Raw genomic sequence first — 13,788 nt, 5'->3', positions numbered from 1 at the left:
AGAATCGGAGGAGGAGGAAAGAAGAGGAAGGGATCAGATATTTAAATCAGAAAGAATTCCAAAATGCCCCCTTTTTTGATCATTTATTTGATGTGCCCTTACTCTAAGAGTACTTATGCTATTTTTTGCCTGGGCGATTGAGAGACATTTTCACGAGAAAACTCCATGGCATTTACGAGTGTCACTGGTTTAGTAATATTGTCTTATATATAAAAATTGAAGGATGCATAGGAAATACCAGGAAACAAATGCCTGTGGCGATCTGTGAGCACAAAATGACCACATCGCTAGAGAAAATGATCCTGAGAGCCACGACCCGAGCCCTTGGCTGGTGGCGCCTCATGGCTTTTAACAGAATCTTTGTCTTTGTGCTTTTAAAGGTCAAAGAACGTTACTCCCCACTCCTGTACGAGTCTCAGCAGCTGTCAGTTCCGCTGGAGGAATTAGAAAAGCAGATCACGCTCTTCTATGACTCACTTGGGAAAGTCAGTGAGGTTATCACAGTGCTTGAGCACGAGGCGCAATCTAGTGCTCTTTTTAAACAAAAACACCAGGTAAGAAAACGTCCCTTTCCGGAGACACGGTTATTTTTAAAGCATGTGTAGTAAAATTGAGGTAGTGCTTATTTATAGACATTCTATACCCAGGAGGCTAGCACATAATGCATACTCTGTAACTGGTAGCAGTTATTATTATTGTTATTATGATTATTAATTACAGAGAGACAATGATTACACTGCCAAACCCTATTCTAATGAATTCTCATCATGTTGAATAGAAAGATTATTTTCTATTTTGAGCCATAGTGCCATTTCTTACATTCCAAAATTGCTATAAATTGGCATCAAAGAATCCTTCCACAATTAAAATACTTAATGTTGAGTAATACTGATATTTAATAATATGTCTTTAAATGTTACCTCCTAAGTCTTCAAAAAACCAAAAACGTGTCCTTATTCTGTTCTGCCAAAGCAAAACCAAAATTCTGCTCTAAATATTTGAATCTAGATTACCAAAGCTTGTATCCAAATTAGCCATTTGAAATATTTTTCCGAAGCAATTGAGGATGTTGAAATGCAAATGGATTCAAGTCAAAAAATGACTGTAGGCCTGGGCTGGGCTGGACCTCTCCCATGCAGTCCGCTGCGGAAATCACCATGCCTGGCCACGGGTCAGAGGCGGAGGGCCTGAGTCACATCGCTTCTCGTCCTGTCAATGTGTGTCCATTGCGAGTCCTCCCACGCCCACTGGTCGGCTGCCACTTGTGGTTAGGATCTGGGGTTCGGCATTTTATCAATGAGGTGGTTAGCTTGTGAACCTTAGAATTCAAAAGGACTCCACACAATTTACACAAATAATACACAATCTGCGTCTGACTCAGTCAAGTATGATGTGCATGGTGCTAACTTCATTTAGTCAGACTCTACCCTGCCCTGTAGGTTGATCTCATTATTGTTTGCTCAGTACACCATAAGCCTGTTATTTGGTTGGACAAATGTAGGTACCGGGCAAATAACAATTTTTGATGCTCCCACTTTCTCCTAACGTTAATAAGATATTATTATTAATTAATAATAATAAATAAGAAATATTTTTTTTAAATCTCAAAAAAAATGTAAAAAGCCCAGATTTCAGTGATTGCTTAACATTCTGGGGTGAAAAACATAATAACTTCTCTGTGCTTTTGGTTTTGCTTATTGCTGGTGAAAAAGCCTAAAGCTGTATCATGCCGTTCTTGCTATTTTGTAATGATTCCTCTCTTTCCTTCTCGTTCTCGCCCTTTTACATTCTATTCTGTGGGTTTCCTTCCCGCCTAGGAGCTGCTAGCTTGTCAGGAGAGCTGTAAGAAGGCCATGGCACACATTGAGAAAGGCAGCCAGGGTGTTCAGAAGTTTGTGACCTTGAGCCACGTGCTGAAGCATTTTGATCAGACGAAGCTGCAGAGAAAGACAGCCGAAGCCCACGTGGCCTTCCAGGTGAGTCCTCTCCCCCTGGGAATGTGAGCGGGGACAGGGCCAGCTATGAGGACACAGAGCCATCACGGGTCATGCTTTCACTCTTGCTCACTGCCTCACCCACTGGTGTTTGGAAACCAACACTTCACTGATTTCTCTAATATGAACATCCATTAATACTAAAAGGGGTTCATTCTTATTATAATGAAATGTATTCCTTCCAAGTGGTTTTTAAAGAAACAATGCTCCTTAACAAAGTGATACTTTAACGAGAAAGCATCCCATTATGATTATTTTTCTAAATCAAGAATATGGTCAAGAAAACTGGAGACTGGAAGAAACATGTGGAAACCAACAGCCGCCTGATGAAGAAGTTTGAGGAGTCGCGGGCGGAGCTGGAGAAGGTGCTGCAGGTGGCACAGGAGGGCCTGGAGGAGAAGGGGGACCCGGAAGAGCTCCTGCACAGACACACTGTGAGTGCATCCCTGTCACTGTGCAATCTGGGGTCAGGATCTCCCCCTGGCCTTCCAGAATGTTCCGCCAAATCTGAAAACTGAAAATATTTTTTTCTAAAAATTACAAAGTACGGGTTGAATGTTGGATGTGGGTGGCTTCTGAGTCATAACTCTAGATGATTATAGTTCATTCCTGAAAAAAACACACACAAAAACAAGAGCAGTTGCTGGGAAGGTTTGGCGAGGGCAGCAGCTGGCTTGAGGCTTGCTCAGAGGGGTGGCTGCTTCTCTATGCTTCTCTTCCAATGTGGCCCTTTTATTTCCCCCCCAACCCCCACCACACACACACACACACACACACTCTCCCTCTCTGTGGCAGGAATTCTACGGTCAGCTGGACCAGAGGGTGCTCAACGCCTTCCTGAAAGCCTGCGACGACCTCACGGACATCCTGCCTGAGCAGGAGCAGGCGGGCCTGCAGGAGGCGGTGAGGAAGCTGCACAAGCAGTGGAAGGTGAGGGGGCACGGGAAGGGGTCCTGGTGTCATCGCGGATGGAGGGAGGGGCAGGAGGGCGTTAGGGTTGACTGTACGAGAAATTAAGAAATCCAGGAAACTACTTTTCCCATTTAAAAAAATGAACTAGAATGGAGCACGATGAAAATTATAGAATTCCATTATTCCTATCTTTCAGTAACAGCAATTTGTGATCAGAGGGTACTCATGATGTCACTTGGCCCTAAAGGGGTTTTGTCACTGCAATCGGAAATGTACAGAGTCAGTGATGGTATCGTATTCTTCCAAATCTTTCTGTGCAATGTAGGATCTTCAAGGAGAAGCCCCATATCACTTGCTCCATCTGAAGATCAAGGTGGAGGAGAATAAATTCTTGGCCTGTGTGGAAGAATGCAGAACTGAGCTGGCCCGGGAGACCAAGCTGGTGCCCCAGGAAGGCAGTGAAAAGATGATTACAGAGCACAGGGTGCGTCACGCACCCCCGAGTGCAGTCACGCAGTCACGTGGTCACTTAAAGGACATGACTGATGCTTTGGGTTGGGTCTGGAAGCACCGAATGGCTTAATTCCTTTACAGCGAGAGTCTAAATGGAATCTTCCTTTTATGTGTGCGTGTGTGCATGTGTGTGCATATATGTGCACACATATGTGCATGTGTGTGCACATGTGTGTGTGTGTGTGTGTGTGTGTGTGTGTGTGTGTAAAGATAAGCCTATTGGATGGCTCCTCACGGGGATTCTATAAATGTTTCTTGCCCGTTAGATCTTCTTCAGTGACAAAGGGCCGCATCACCTCTGCGAGAAAAGGCTGCAGCTCATTGAGGAGCTGTGTCTGAAGCTCCCAGGCCGGGACCCAGTAAGGGACACGCCTGGAGCCTGTCAGGCGACGCTCAAGGAGCTCAGGGCTGCCATCGAGAGCACCTACACGCAGCTGGTGGAGGACCCCGACAAGTGGAAGGACTACACCAGCAGGTAGTCTTGGCGTTGTTCCCAGACAAGGACATCGTCTATTTTAGTTGTGTTAATTCATAGACTTCTACAAAACAAGAAATGACATATGGTCCATCCTATGCAATGAAGAAAATCAGATTGTATGGCATTGCCCAGGTTCTTATGTAAAAAGGCTTCATTCAATAAAAAGAGCTGGTTTCATTCAGAAAAGGTGAAGCACTTCATTTTCAAATGACTCTTTCTCTCTCTTTTTTCTTCCTGATTTCAGAGAAGAAGGAAGAAGGAGAGAGAGGTAGAAACATCAATGATAAGAGAAAAATCAGCTGCCTCCTGCACAGCCCCCAGTGGGGATCGAGCCCACCACCCAGGCATGTGCCCCCACTGGTAATCAAACCCTGACCTCCTGGTCCATAGGTTGATGCTCAACCACTGAGCCATGCCGGCCGGGCAGGTGTGATCTGCTTGAGGCAGCATTGGTTCATGTCTTTCTCTGAGATTGCCACATGTCCCCGAAGGGGGACTTCTGATTCTTTAAGGTTATGTCTCACTATAGTGGGGACATGTGAGATTCTGTCCTTGCCCCCAGGTGCCCAGGCCGGGGACAGACACAGCTCTTTCCTCAGATGAGTTCCACCTGCTCCACCTGTTCTTCCCCAAGTGCCTGGGCACAAAGGTGGCCACGTCTGCCCAGAGCTTCATGTTTCTTTAAGGAACAGTTTCCAGAAAATCTGTTAATCAATTTGCTAATCACTTGAGTGTCAAATTTCCATGAATGAATTCAAACTAGAAAATGTAGTGGCTCAGTGGTTGAGTGTCGACCTATCAACTAGGAGGTCAGGTTCGATTCCCAGTTGGGGCACATGCCCAGGTTGTGGGCTCGATTCCCAGTGTGGAATGTGCAGGAGGCAGCCGATCCACGATTCTCTCTCATCATTGATGTTTCTATCTCTCCCTCTGCCTTCCTCTATGAAATCAATAAAAAATATTTTTTTTAAAAAAAAATGTATTCTAACCATCCTGAAGTGTTCTCTCTTTAATGAGATAATGCCTGTGTCGTTTCAGAATTTCTGAGTTCTCATCTTGGATCGCTGCAAAGGAGACACAGCTGAAGGGGATTAAGAAAGAGGCCATTGATACCGCCAACCATGGAGAGGTGAAGCGGGTGGTTGAGGTAAGTCCTGGGACACTATTTGTCACTGGAAATATTCCACTAATAAAAACAGGGATAGACAATCTAGCTGGTGTCTTTCTTACTTTCTATAAAAGATTACGTTCCTGAAAACTAACTCAAAAATAAGTGTCCTTGTGTTACTGTGAGAACTACAGGGAGTTTTTCTCTGGAACCATTGTTGGTTCTGAGATTTAGTCATGCTCACTGGTGCCTTTAAGGCATCTCTCGCTAATGGGGAGTCCTGGGGGGAAAGTGCATGCGTGGGTGCGTAACACAGCAGAGGATGAAGAACTGCCACTGGGAACAAGAACGCTGTTGGCTTTTTATACAATGCATTCAAGAGCCAGGTCACAGGAAATGAGGGGTTTGGACAAAGGCAATGCTATGTCACAGTCAGCCTGGATGGGGACAGCCTCAGACCCAGCCATGACAGGGCCTCAGGTCTCAACCAGTTTGCATCCTCTGTATGGTACACAGCAACCCTCTCCCTCTTAGCTTGGCTCTAAATATCACAGATACGCGCTATTGTGAATATTCTTTCTCTTTCAGTGGTTTGAACCCCTGCAAGTCACGTAGTTGCCGTTAATGAGAATATTTTTTCTTTCTGTTTTCTCTAAGCTTCATATTTTATATCAAAATTATAATCCCCTTAAATGCTAGAGGTGCTCAATAATGTCATGCTCTACCAAAGGAAGGATCTACAGGGGTGGGTAAAAATAGGTTTTCAGTTGTCCCTATGGGTAAAGACACGCAGGTGGTGATTATACAATAGTGTCATTAACTCTGTGTTTCGTGCACTCACAGCTATTAACCCACTTTTTTCCCACCGTGGATTACTACTGGTTGCCATTATGGTACAAAAATAATTCTCACTGTAGAATGAAAAGATCACTTGTTTCTGGAACCTACCATTTTCTGGCTGGTGTGCATTTGCCCTATAAGGCCCTCTGGAACAAAACATGTGGTTGGAGACCACTCTGCCCTCACACTGCCCGGAGCGGGTGGAGGAGGGAGAGACTGCCCGAACCCCGTTCCCTGGGTCCCCTGCCTTCCAAGGGCCAAAGCCCAAGTCTTTCTGGCTTTGTCTTGGCCCACAAGCCTTCCTTTCCTGGATTAGAGTCATGATCCGGCTTGTGTATCTTACTATCTAGGCTATTGACTTCTAAAGGCTAACAAAAACAAGGCATAAAATATGATTTAATGAAGTTAAAATAAATCTTTAAGTTTTCTATAATAGTATTCAGCAAGTGACCTCTTCAATAAAAGAATCAGCTAACTGAAATAAAGATTCTTTTTTTCTTTTCTTTGAAAAATACCACATTCCTTCCAGCTTACACAAAGCAAGATGACAGAGTATATTATATACTATAATTCCCAATTTTGGTATTAGATAGTCTTCTACAGTACTTTTAGAAGGGTCCTTGTTGGGATCCAGGGAATCTGTAAATATCTAACCATGTAGTCATGAAGGTAACCTTTGGTTTAGAGAGTACTGACTTTACACATGAGGTATTGGCCTTGGAGAAACAGTTCCTCCTCATACTTGTAGCCTTTTGTGAAAGATCTGAACAAAGTGAAATGAGCAGGCACTCGACTGGGGAATGAATGCCTGGCATTCCTACCGGCCCCTTACATACCTTCTCAGGTGGAACCCTTTCTTGCTGGAAAGTTCTGATGCACAATTGTATTTTGTTCATCGAAGTGTTCCTTCATTCCAGGAGATAAGAAATGGTGTTACCCAAAAAGGCGAGACTCTTGGCTGGCTGAAATCCAGGCTTCAAGTTTTGATTGAAGTTTCTTCTGAGAAAGAAGCCCAGAAGCAGGGGGATGAGCTGGCGAAAGTCTCTAGTTCCTTCAAAGCTCTCACAGCTTTGTTGTCAGAGGTATATCATTTATTCACGCTCTATACAGTTCTGGGCGAGGAATCTGGAAGGTTCTTCCTCTTCTGGTTGCAGTTTAACAAGCAAGTTTATAAAGAAATCTTAGTTAAAATAGAATAGTTGATACTTATTTATATAAATATTGGTAGAAAAGATGAGTAGGAAGTTTGAGGTATGGTCTGTGCCATTATCAGATATATTATCAGACAAATATTAGTTCCGATTAATGATCTATAGCTGAAATACAAAGCTTATCAGTTCCATAATTTTTTTACTCTTAATAAGAGCATTATTTCATAGTCAGTTTAAGGAACATCATGGAGGTTAAGAACTCAGGCTTGTGAGTCAAGCAGACTCAGAGTTAGTGTTTAACTCCAGTACCACTTTACATAAGTAAGCTTGTCATTTAATATCTCTGGGACCTTGTTTATCTTACTTGTAAAGCAGGGCAAAAAAATATGCCAAAAGGTCATTTCAAGAGTTGAATGCAATCATGTATTCACAGCACTTAATACAGTGTCAGAACAGAATACATGCTCATAACAGATGCCTGGCAGTAATGAGCTACTCAGTGTTTCGTCTGCGGCCCCGTAAGATCTTTTAGGTAAAAATCTCCTCATTTTAAACTTCTTGGTATACAGTTCAATCTTTATATTCCTTTATAGATTAGAATATACAAACTCATCTGCTTAATTTCTGATTGGGCTACTTCTACCCTCTGCTAGAATAGTTTTACTCACCAGGTGGTTGTACAAGTCTACTGGGTTTGTGCATGGAAAGTAATGTAAGAATGTAAAGTAGAATAGATAGTTATCACTATTTTTCTTGAAATCACTAATAAGCTTGCAGGAAATAATGATCAACTGAATGGCTACAAAGTGCCTTGATCTGAAGATCTGGAATTCTTCCTAGCAATCTCTAATGTAACAGTTGGCGAGTTAACTTTTTATACTTTTAATCCATGTGGATCTGCTTAAGACTCTAGTAGTGAATTTGCATAAATCAAAAATACTCTGAACTGCTTGTGACTTGAGTTTTATGTGATCATTTTGACATGTAGCATATAGTGTTCTTAAGAATTTTTTTGACAAATTGAAAACAATAGGATTAATCAAATTTTGGAACATAAGCCATTCAAAGCCTTTGATGGCCCTTCTTTCATAGCAGAAGACAAAGCTGAAAATTGAAGAAAATGACAAGGAAAAGAATCCACTAAGGAACCACAAAAATCAGAAATTATATTGATGCTTTGCCTGAAATATTAGAAGTGCATTTTTAACAAATACCCTTTTTTTTCTTTGTCTTCTATACAAAATTTTTCTTACTTTAAATAGGATACACTAAACTTTCTTACACCACAGGGTTTTTTTTTTAATGATTTTATTTTAGTTATAAGATTTAAATGAAAGCGGTCCAGGAGACAATATATACAATATGTGCAGTTGTATTACCCTGCCTTGATTTTGGGGCTGAGCAGGATTTTAATATGCCACACAGCACCATAACAAATGATCCTTGCGACTCCCATAATTGACTATGCAGTTAATAATAATAAAGAAACTTTAAAACATTTGAAAGAATAAAGATTAGGGATCTGTGCATATATTTCAAGTTGTTGAGAAAGACTTTACACATATTCTTTAAAAAATTAAGATTACATGAGCATATGATTTACAATATTTTCATGAACACGTAGGTTGAAAAGATGTTAAGCAGTTTCGGGGACTGTGTCCAGTACAAAGAAACCGTCAAGAGTTCCCTCAAAGAGTTAATTTCTGGTTCCAAGGACGTCCAGGAGCAAGCGGAGGAGATCTTGGACACGGAAAACCTGTTTGAAGCGCAGCAGCTACTTCTTCATCACCAGGTAGAATGGCCCTTCTCCCAGTGCATTTGTGCAACGTTGATAGGTGATTACTGATACCAGAGAGAGGAGTAGCATGGAATCGGAGTGAGGGATTCGGGGTGAAGGAAAGGGGAGGGATGAGCAGGAAGGAAAGGAACTCAGCTGAATGGTTAAAAGGAAGCACTTTTGGTCTCTCTCTTAAATATAAAATATTTCAAAGATTCTGCAAGACAAATTCTCAGCCTGAATGGTTTGAGGACATCAAAAAGTTCAAAACATATTGTGAAGGGAAAGTTGGTTTTGCTATAAAAACCTTTATACAACTTGCAAATTGTCTGTTTCATAACAGAGATGGGAAGCATGGAGATAATTGCTTCCTATTTGAGCTCAACATTCTTTTGTCATTACATAAAAAAAATCTCACTTTTCAATTTATAATTCTGAATACATCTTAGTTTGAGAAATTATGACTTACATGGAATACTAGATCTTTATGGAGAGCATGCTTTATAGGGGTAGAACTGGAGTAAAGACATTTCTGATATATATATAAAAGCTTAAGTGACCGTTCCACTGTTCAACCATTCAACCAGTAGCTATGATGCGCACTGACCACCAGGGGGAAGATGCTCAATAAACAGGCATGAAAACATGGAACAGACTGATGAATCTCAGAGGGAAGGGGGGAAGGGGAGGGCAGGAAGAGATTAACCAAAGATCTTCTATGCATACTAGAGGCCCTATGCATGGATTCATGCACTGGTGGGATGCCCCGGCCCGGCCTGCGGGGATCAGGCTGAATCCATGCACAAATGCTCTGACATCCCCCAAGGGGTCCCGGGTTGTTAGAGGGTGCAGGCCAGGCTGAGGGACCCCACTGGTGCATGATTCTGTGCACTGGGCCTCTAGTATATTGATAATCTGCAATTTTAATCAGTGTCACTTGTCAAACTCAATATAAGAGGAAGTATAATTCACATAAAATATTTAATGGCAAAATTCTAGCTAACTGCCCTACCCAGTTTGGCTCAGTGGATAGAGCATCGGCCTGTGGACTGAAGGGTCCCAGGTTCGATTCTGGCCAAGGGCACAGGCCAGGGTTGTGGGCTTGATCCCCAGTAGGGGGTGTCCAGGAGGCAGCCGATCAATGATTCTTTCTCATCATTGATGTTTTTATACCTCTCTCCCTCTTCCTTCCTCTCTGAAATCAATAAAGAAATATATTTTTTAAAATTCTAGCTAACTTAGTGTATAGCAAATGGTAGCTAATTATATATATGTAATATATAAAAATTAAAATTACACTAAAAGTATATGTAAAATGGCAGCTTTTAGGCTTTATGGATATATTTAATAATTATAAAAAACTCTGAGTATAAAAAAGTTCATGCTTGGTAGTAACATTGTTCTCAATTATTGTAAAAGTTGTGTTTGGGTTTCAATTTAAGTCAGAGAAATATGAAATTGTAAATATTTACATTAATTTTTTAAAACTTCACATTTCTTGGGTCAGGTGCTTGGTTATATGTGTGTTTATTTGTGAAAATTAATGAGCCGTACACATGAGATTTGCCTACCATTCTGTTTGTACATTATAATTCAATAAAAAGTTTATTTTAAAACATGACTTTCCCCAGATTTCTCAGCAGATTAATCATTCTGAATATGCATAGGAATTACATTTCTTAATATTAGCATTTCTTAGAGCAATAATGATTTTTAAAAATGGACTTAGGACTTCATGTGTTTAAGCAGAAAATAATTATTTTAGGAGAATCAATGCAAATGAATAGCTTTGCCAGATTCCTTCTGGAGTATTGCACAGAATGCTAAATGTTGTCTGAATTTGCACATAATCAAAACACCAAGACCAAATGCTGTCGTTTACCATTGAAAACACAAAATATTTATAAATAATGTCCATCTTTGAGTAATGCACAGTCTTCATTGCTGTTTTCACTATTCATGTTGACTTTAAATAGAGTTTGGGTCCAAGCCCTGTGAGGTCCTACCATTTTGTATCTCCCCTAACGCTTGGGCGCTATGTCCCTGCCTAGTGGCTTAGAGTAACATGTATGTCCACCCTTGAACAAATGCTTCCAGCAAAAGACAAAGAGGATCTCTGCAAAGAAGAGGGACGTGCAGCAGCAGATGACGCAGGCCGGGCAGGGAGAAGGCGGGCTGCCCGGACCAGTGCAGGAGGAGCTGCGGAAGCTGGAGAGCACCCTGGACGGCCTGGAGCGCAGCAGGGAGAGGCAAGAGCGCCGCATCCAGGTAGGAGCCCGGAGTCCAGAGCTGGGCAACTCCCGGTCACAGGTTACATCTCCTGTTGGGAGAAGATGCTTGTTTCCACCCCTGATGCTCCCACATTGTGTTAGCTATTTACCTATTTAAGCACCACACCAGCCCTGTGCGATGGGTGGTATAATTAGCACAATTTGCAAGTGTGGATGCTTAGAAAGGAAAGAGTTTGAGCACCTGACTCAAAGTCACAGAGCAGTGACCCACAATAAGCCAGGATTTTAATTCACACTTGGCTGAATCTAGAAATTGACACGGAATTATTTCTCATTTCTGTAGTCCAGTAGCCACAAAGTTATACTTTATTGTGATCTTGGCACATTACCGGAAATAAATTTTTTGAATTTTGCCACCTGCTCACTGCAGACTCCCTCTTGTCCCTTCTCTCTTCCATTCTCTTCTTCTGTCCTCCATTGCTTCTTTCTTTCTTTCTTTCTTTCTTTCTTTCTTCCTTCCTTCCTTCCGTCCTTCCTTCCTTCCTTCCCTCCTTCCTTTCTTTCTTCCTTCCTTCCTTCCTTCCTTTCTCTCTAGAATCTGGAAGACTCTTTTCCTTTGTCCTTTATCTACATTTTAAGTAATATCCTTAGATGCATAGGACGTTACAGCTGGTAGAAAATTCAGAGTCCTCGTCCACACACACTCTTTTTGTAGATGAACTAAGACTCAAAAGGGAAAGTCTTTGTAGAAGCCATTAGGATTGTCTTTATTGAGTATAATGTGTGAAATTTGAACAGAGTCAACGAGAAGTTGGCCGCCTGACAAAGAATAGAAATGTGAACAATATTTTGTGACATACTCTGATAGCTCATAACATTATATGCTGTTTATTTTTTCAAATGTAGGTCACATTAAGAAAATGGGAGCGATTTGAAACCAACAAAGAGACAGTGGTCAGATACCTTTTTCAAACAGGTTCCAGCCACGAGCGCTTCTTGAGTTTTAGCAGTTTGGAAAGTTTGTCTTCAGAACTGGAACAGACAAAGGTACATCAGTAAGACATGGAGTCCCTTGGTACTCATTATTTGGAAGAAAAACTGTGTTACTCCCTATTACTATTAATCATTATAATTATGCATTTAATCAGTACTTATTGTTTATTGATCATCCACTCTTCAATACACTGGCCAAGTTTCTCTGAGGAATGAAAACATAAATAAGATTTAAATACCAAGAACTGAGAGACAGTTTTCATTAAAGCAGGAAATAGATTCCTAATAAATAAATGCAATAAAAGAATTCTGAAGGCAGTGATACTCTTCATGATGAAACTCGGACACTTGACTAATTGTTTACAGATGCTGCTGCACAAACGCCTCTAAGCTAGAATCATTGTTCTCTATTGCTTTGCTCACTTGATATGGTTAATGCGGCCTTCATTCCGGTTGTAGCCCTGGAGTGGTTGTGCTAAAGAACTTGAGTGCTTTCTGTCTGCCAGTATGTGGGAGGGTGCTCATGGAATATCATGTTTAATCTTCACAACAAGGGATTGCTGGTGAGTTACAGAAAATTCAGAGACTTATGTGGCTCAAGGTCACATGACTGGTGAAGGACAGAGCCTGGTTGCAGATCCAGGCCTTTCTGATGCCAGAGTCCTCTCCTTCCTGCTACACCCTGCTGCCACTCACACGTCCTCTCCTCAGGATATGGATATAACGCCTGACAATGTTATTCTATTTTTGTTTTATTTGCTCTTTATCAACACCATTCTCTTCTTTGGATTCCTTTGTGTTGTGCTTGCTCCATACATATACCTCTTACAACAGGCTCTGAGACTAAATGCATATAAACAATTTCAAACATAACTCTACTTTCTCCATGGTTTTTTCTTGGTTCTGGGAAACATTAAGGGGGGAAAAATACTATTTTTTACTTCTGATTCTATTCATGGGATTCTGAAGGATTATGCTGTGAAGTCAGTCTTCACAATTGAATCCGCAATAACTAAGCTTATATATATCAGTAGTGCAGTGAGTGGTTATAAGCTTAGAATTCAGAATTGTGACATTAGCAAATACTGTATTTTGTGATATTATAAAATATCTACTACTAGTATAAGGAAGCTTTACTTATTTTTATTCTCTTAAAATGCAGGGTACTTCTCTGAAATAATGTTGATAATGTTGATATTTCTATGAGGACATTAAATCTTTCAAATGTGAAGTTATAATAGGATTTATGTAGTAACTTTATCTTATATGGCATTATGTAATAATTCTGGGAGATGCTCTGTGGGAAAAGATGGCTATTGAAAATCTGACTTTAAAAAATTATTTTACATTAGGTTTCCACATTACCTACTTAGTAGATGGTGGTTTGTGATGAAAATTTAAACCTCCTGTGAGATTTTCTTACATGAAAAAAGTGAGATTAATTTTTTCACTCAAGATTATCCTTTGGTTTACATTTTAAAATTCAGTAGTCAGTAGTTCAGGTAACCACTAAAATTTACCAGTTGCCTCAAATATATTAAATTAATTTTTGATTTTTTGAATGAAAATCATTGTGTGAATTTTATAAGCTATTTTGTCCTCAATTTTACATGAGGGACATAAAACATTATAATAGGTACTTGCCAGAGTTCCAGGTAAGTTAATAACCTACCAGAAAAGCATCATGGCATTTCATACGAAAGAGCCAGAACCTGGAAAGTAATTCACCAAAATTCAACAACTAGTAATGATCAAAGCCAAGATTCTGGTCCATGTATGACAGTTGTAAAA

The 13,788-nt window shown here is 40.8% G+C and overlaps 1 protein-coding gene across 1 annotated transcript in view; it reads left to right on the top strand.

Moving 5' to 3' along the window:
- Positions 1 to 13,788, top strand: part of LOC102762121 (nesprin-1-like) — a 254,153-nt gene that overhangs the window by 128,877 nt on the left and 111,488 nt on the right. The window contains exons 20-30 of the mRNA XM_015570483.1: positions 381 to 554; positions 1,818 to 1,976; positions 2,264 to 2,428; positions 2,790 to 2,924; positions 3,232 to 3,390; positions 3,686 to 3,894; positions 4,936 to 5,044; positions 6,763 to 6,927; positions 8,621 to 8,788; positions 10,871 to 11,041; positions 11,911 to 12,051. Of these exons, the coding sequence (XP_015425969.1) occupies positions 381 to 554; positions 1,818 to 1,976; positions 2,264 to 2,428; positions 2,790 to 2,924; positions 3,232 to 3,390; positions 3,686 to 3,894; positions 4,936 to 5,044; positions 6,763 to 6,927; positions 8,621 to 8,788; positions 10,871 to 11,041; positions 11,911 to 12,051 (1,755 nt within the window). The remainder of the gene's footprint in view (positions 1 to 380; positions 555 to 1,817; positions 1,977 to 2,263; positions 2,429 to 2,789; positions 2,925 to 3,231; positions 3,391 to 3,685; positions 3,895 to 4,935; positions 5,045 to 6,762; positions 6,928 to 8,620; positions 8,789 to 10,870; positions 11,042 to 11,910; positions 12,052 to 13,788) is intronic.

This window comes from Myotis davidii, unplaced genomic scaffold (genome assembly GCF_000327345.1).
Source record: "Myotis davidii unplaced genomic scaffold, ASM32734v1 scaffold1427, whole genome shotgun sequence".
Classification (NCBI taxonomy): domain Eukaryota; kingdom Metazoa; phylum Chordata; class Mammalia; order Chiroptera; family Vespertilionidae; genus Myotis; species Myotis davidii.
Note: the sequence above shows the minus strand (reverse complement) of the source record. Positions and strands in the feature narration are given on the sequence as shown.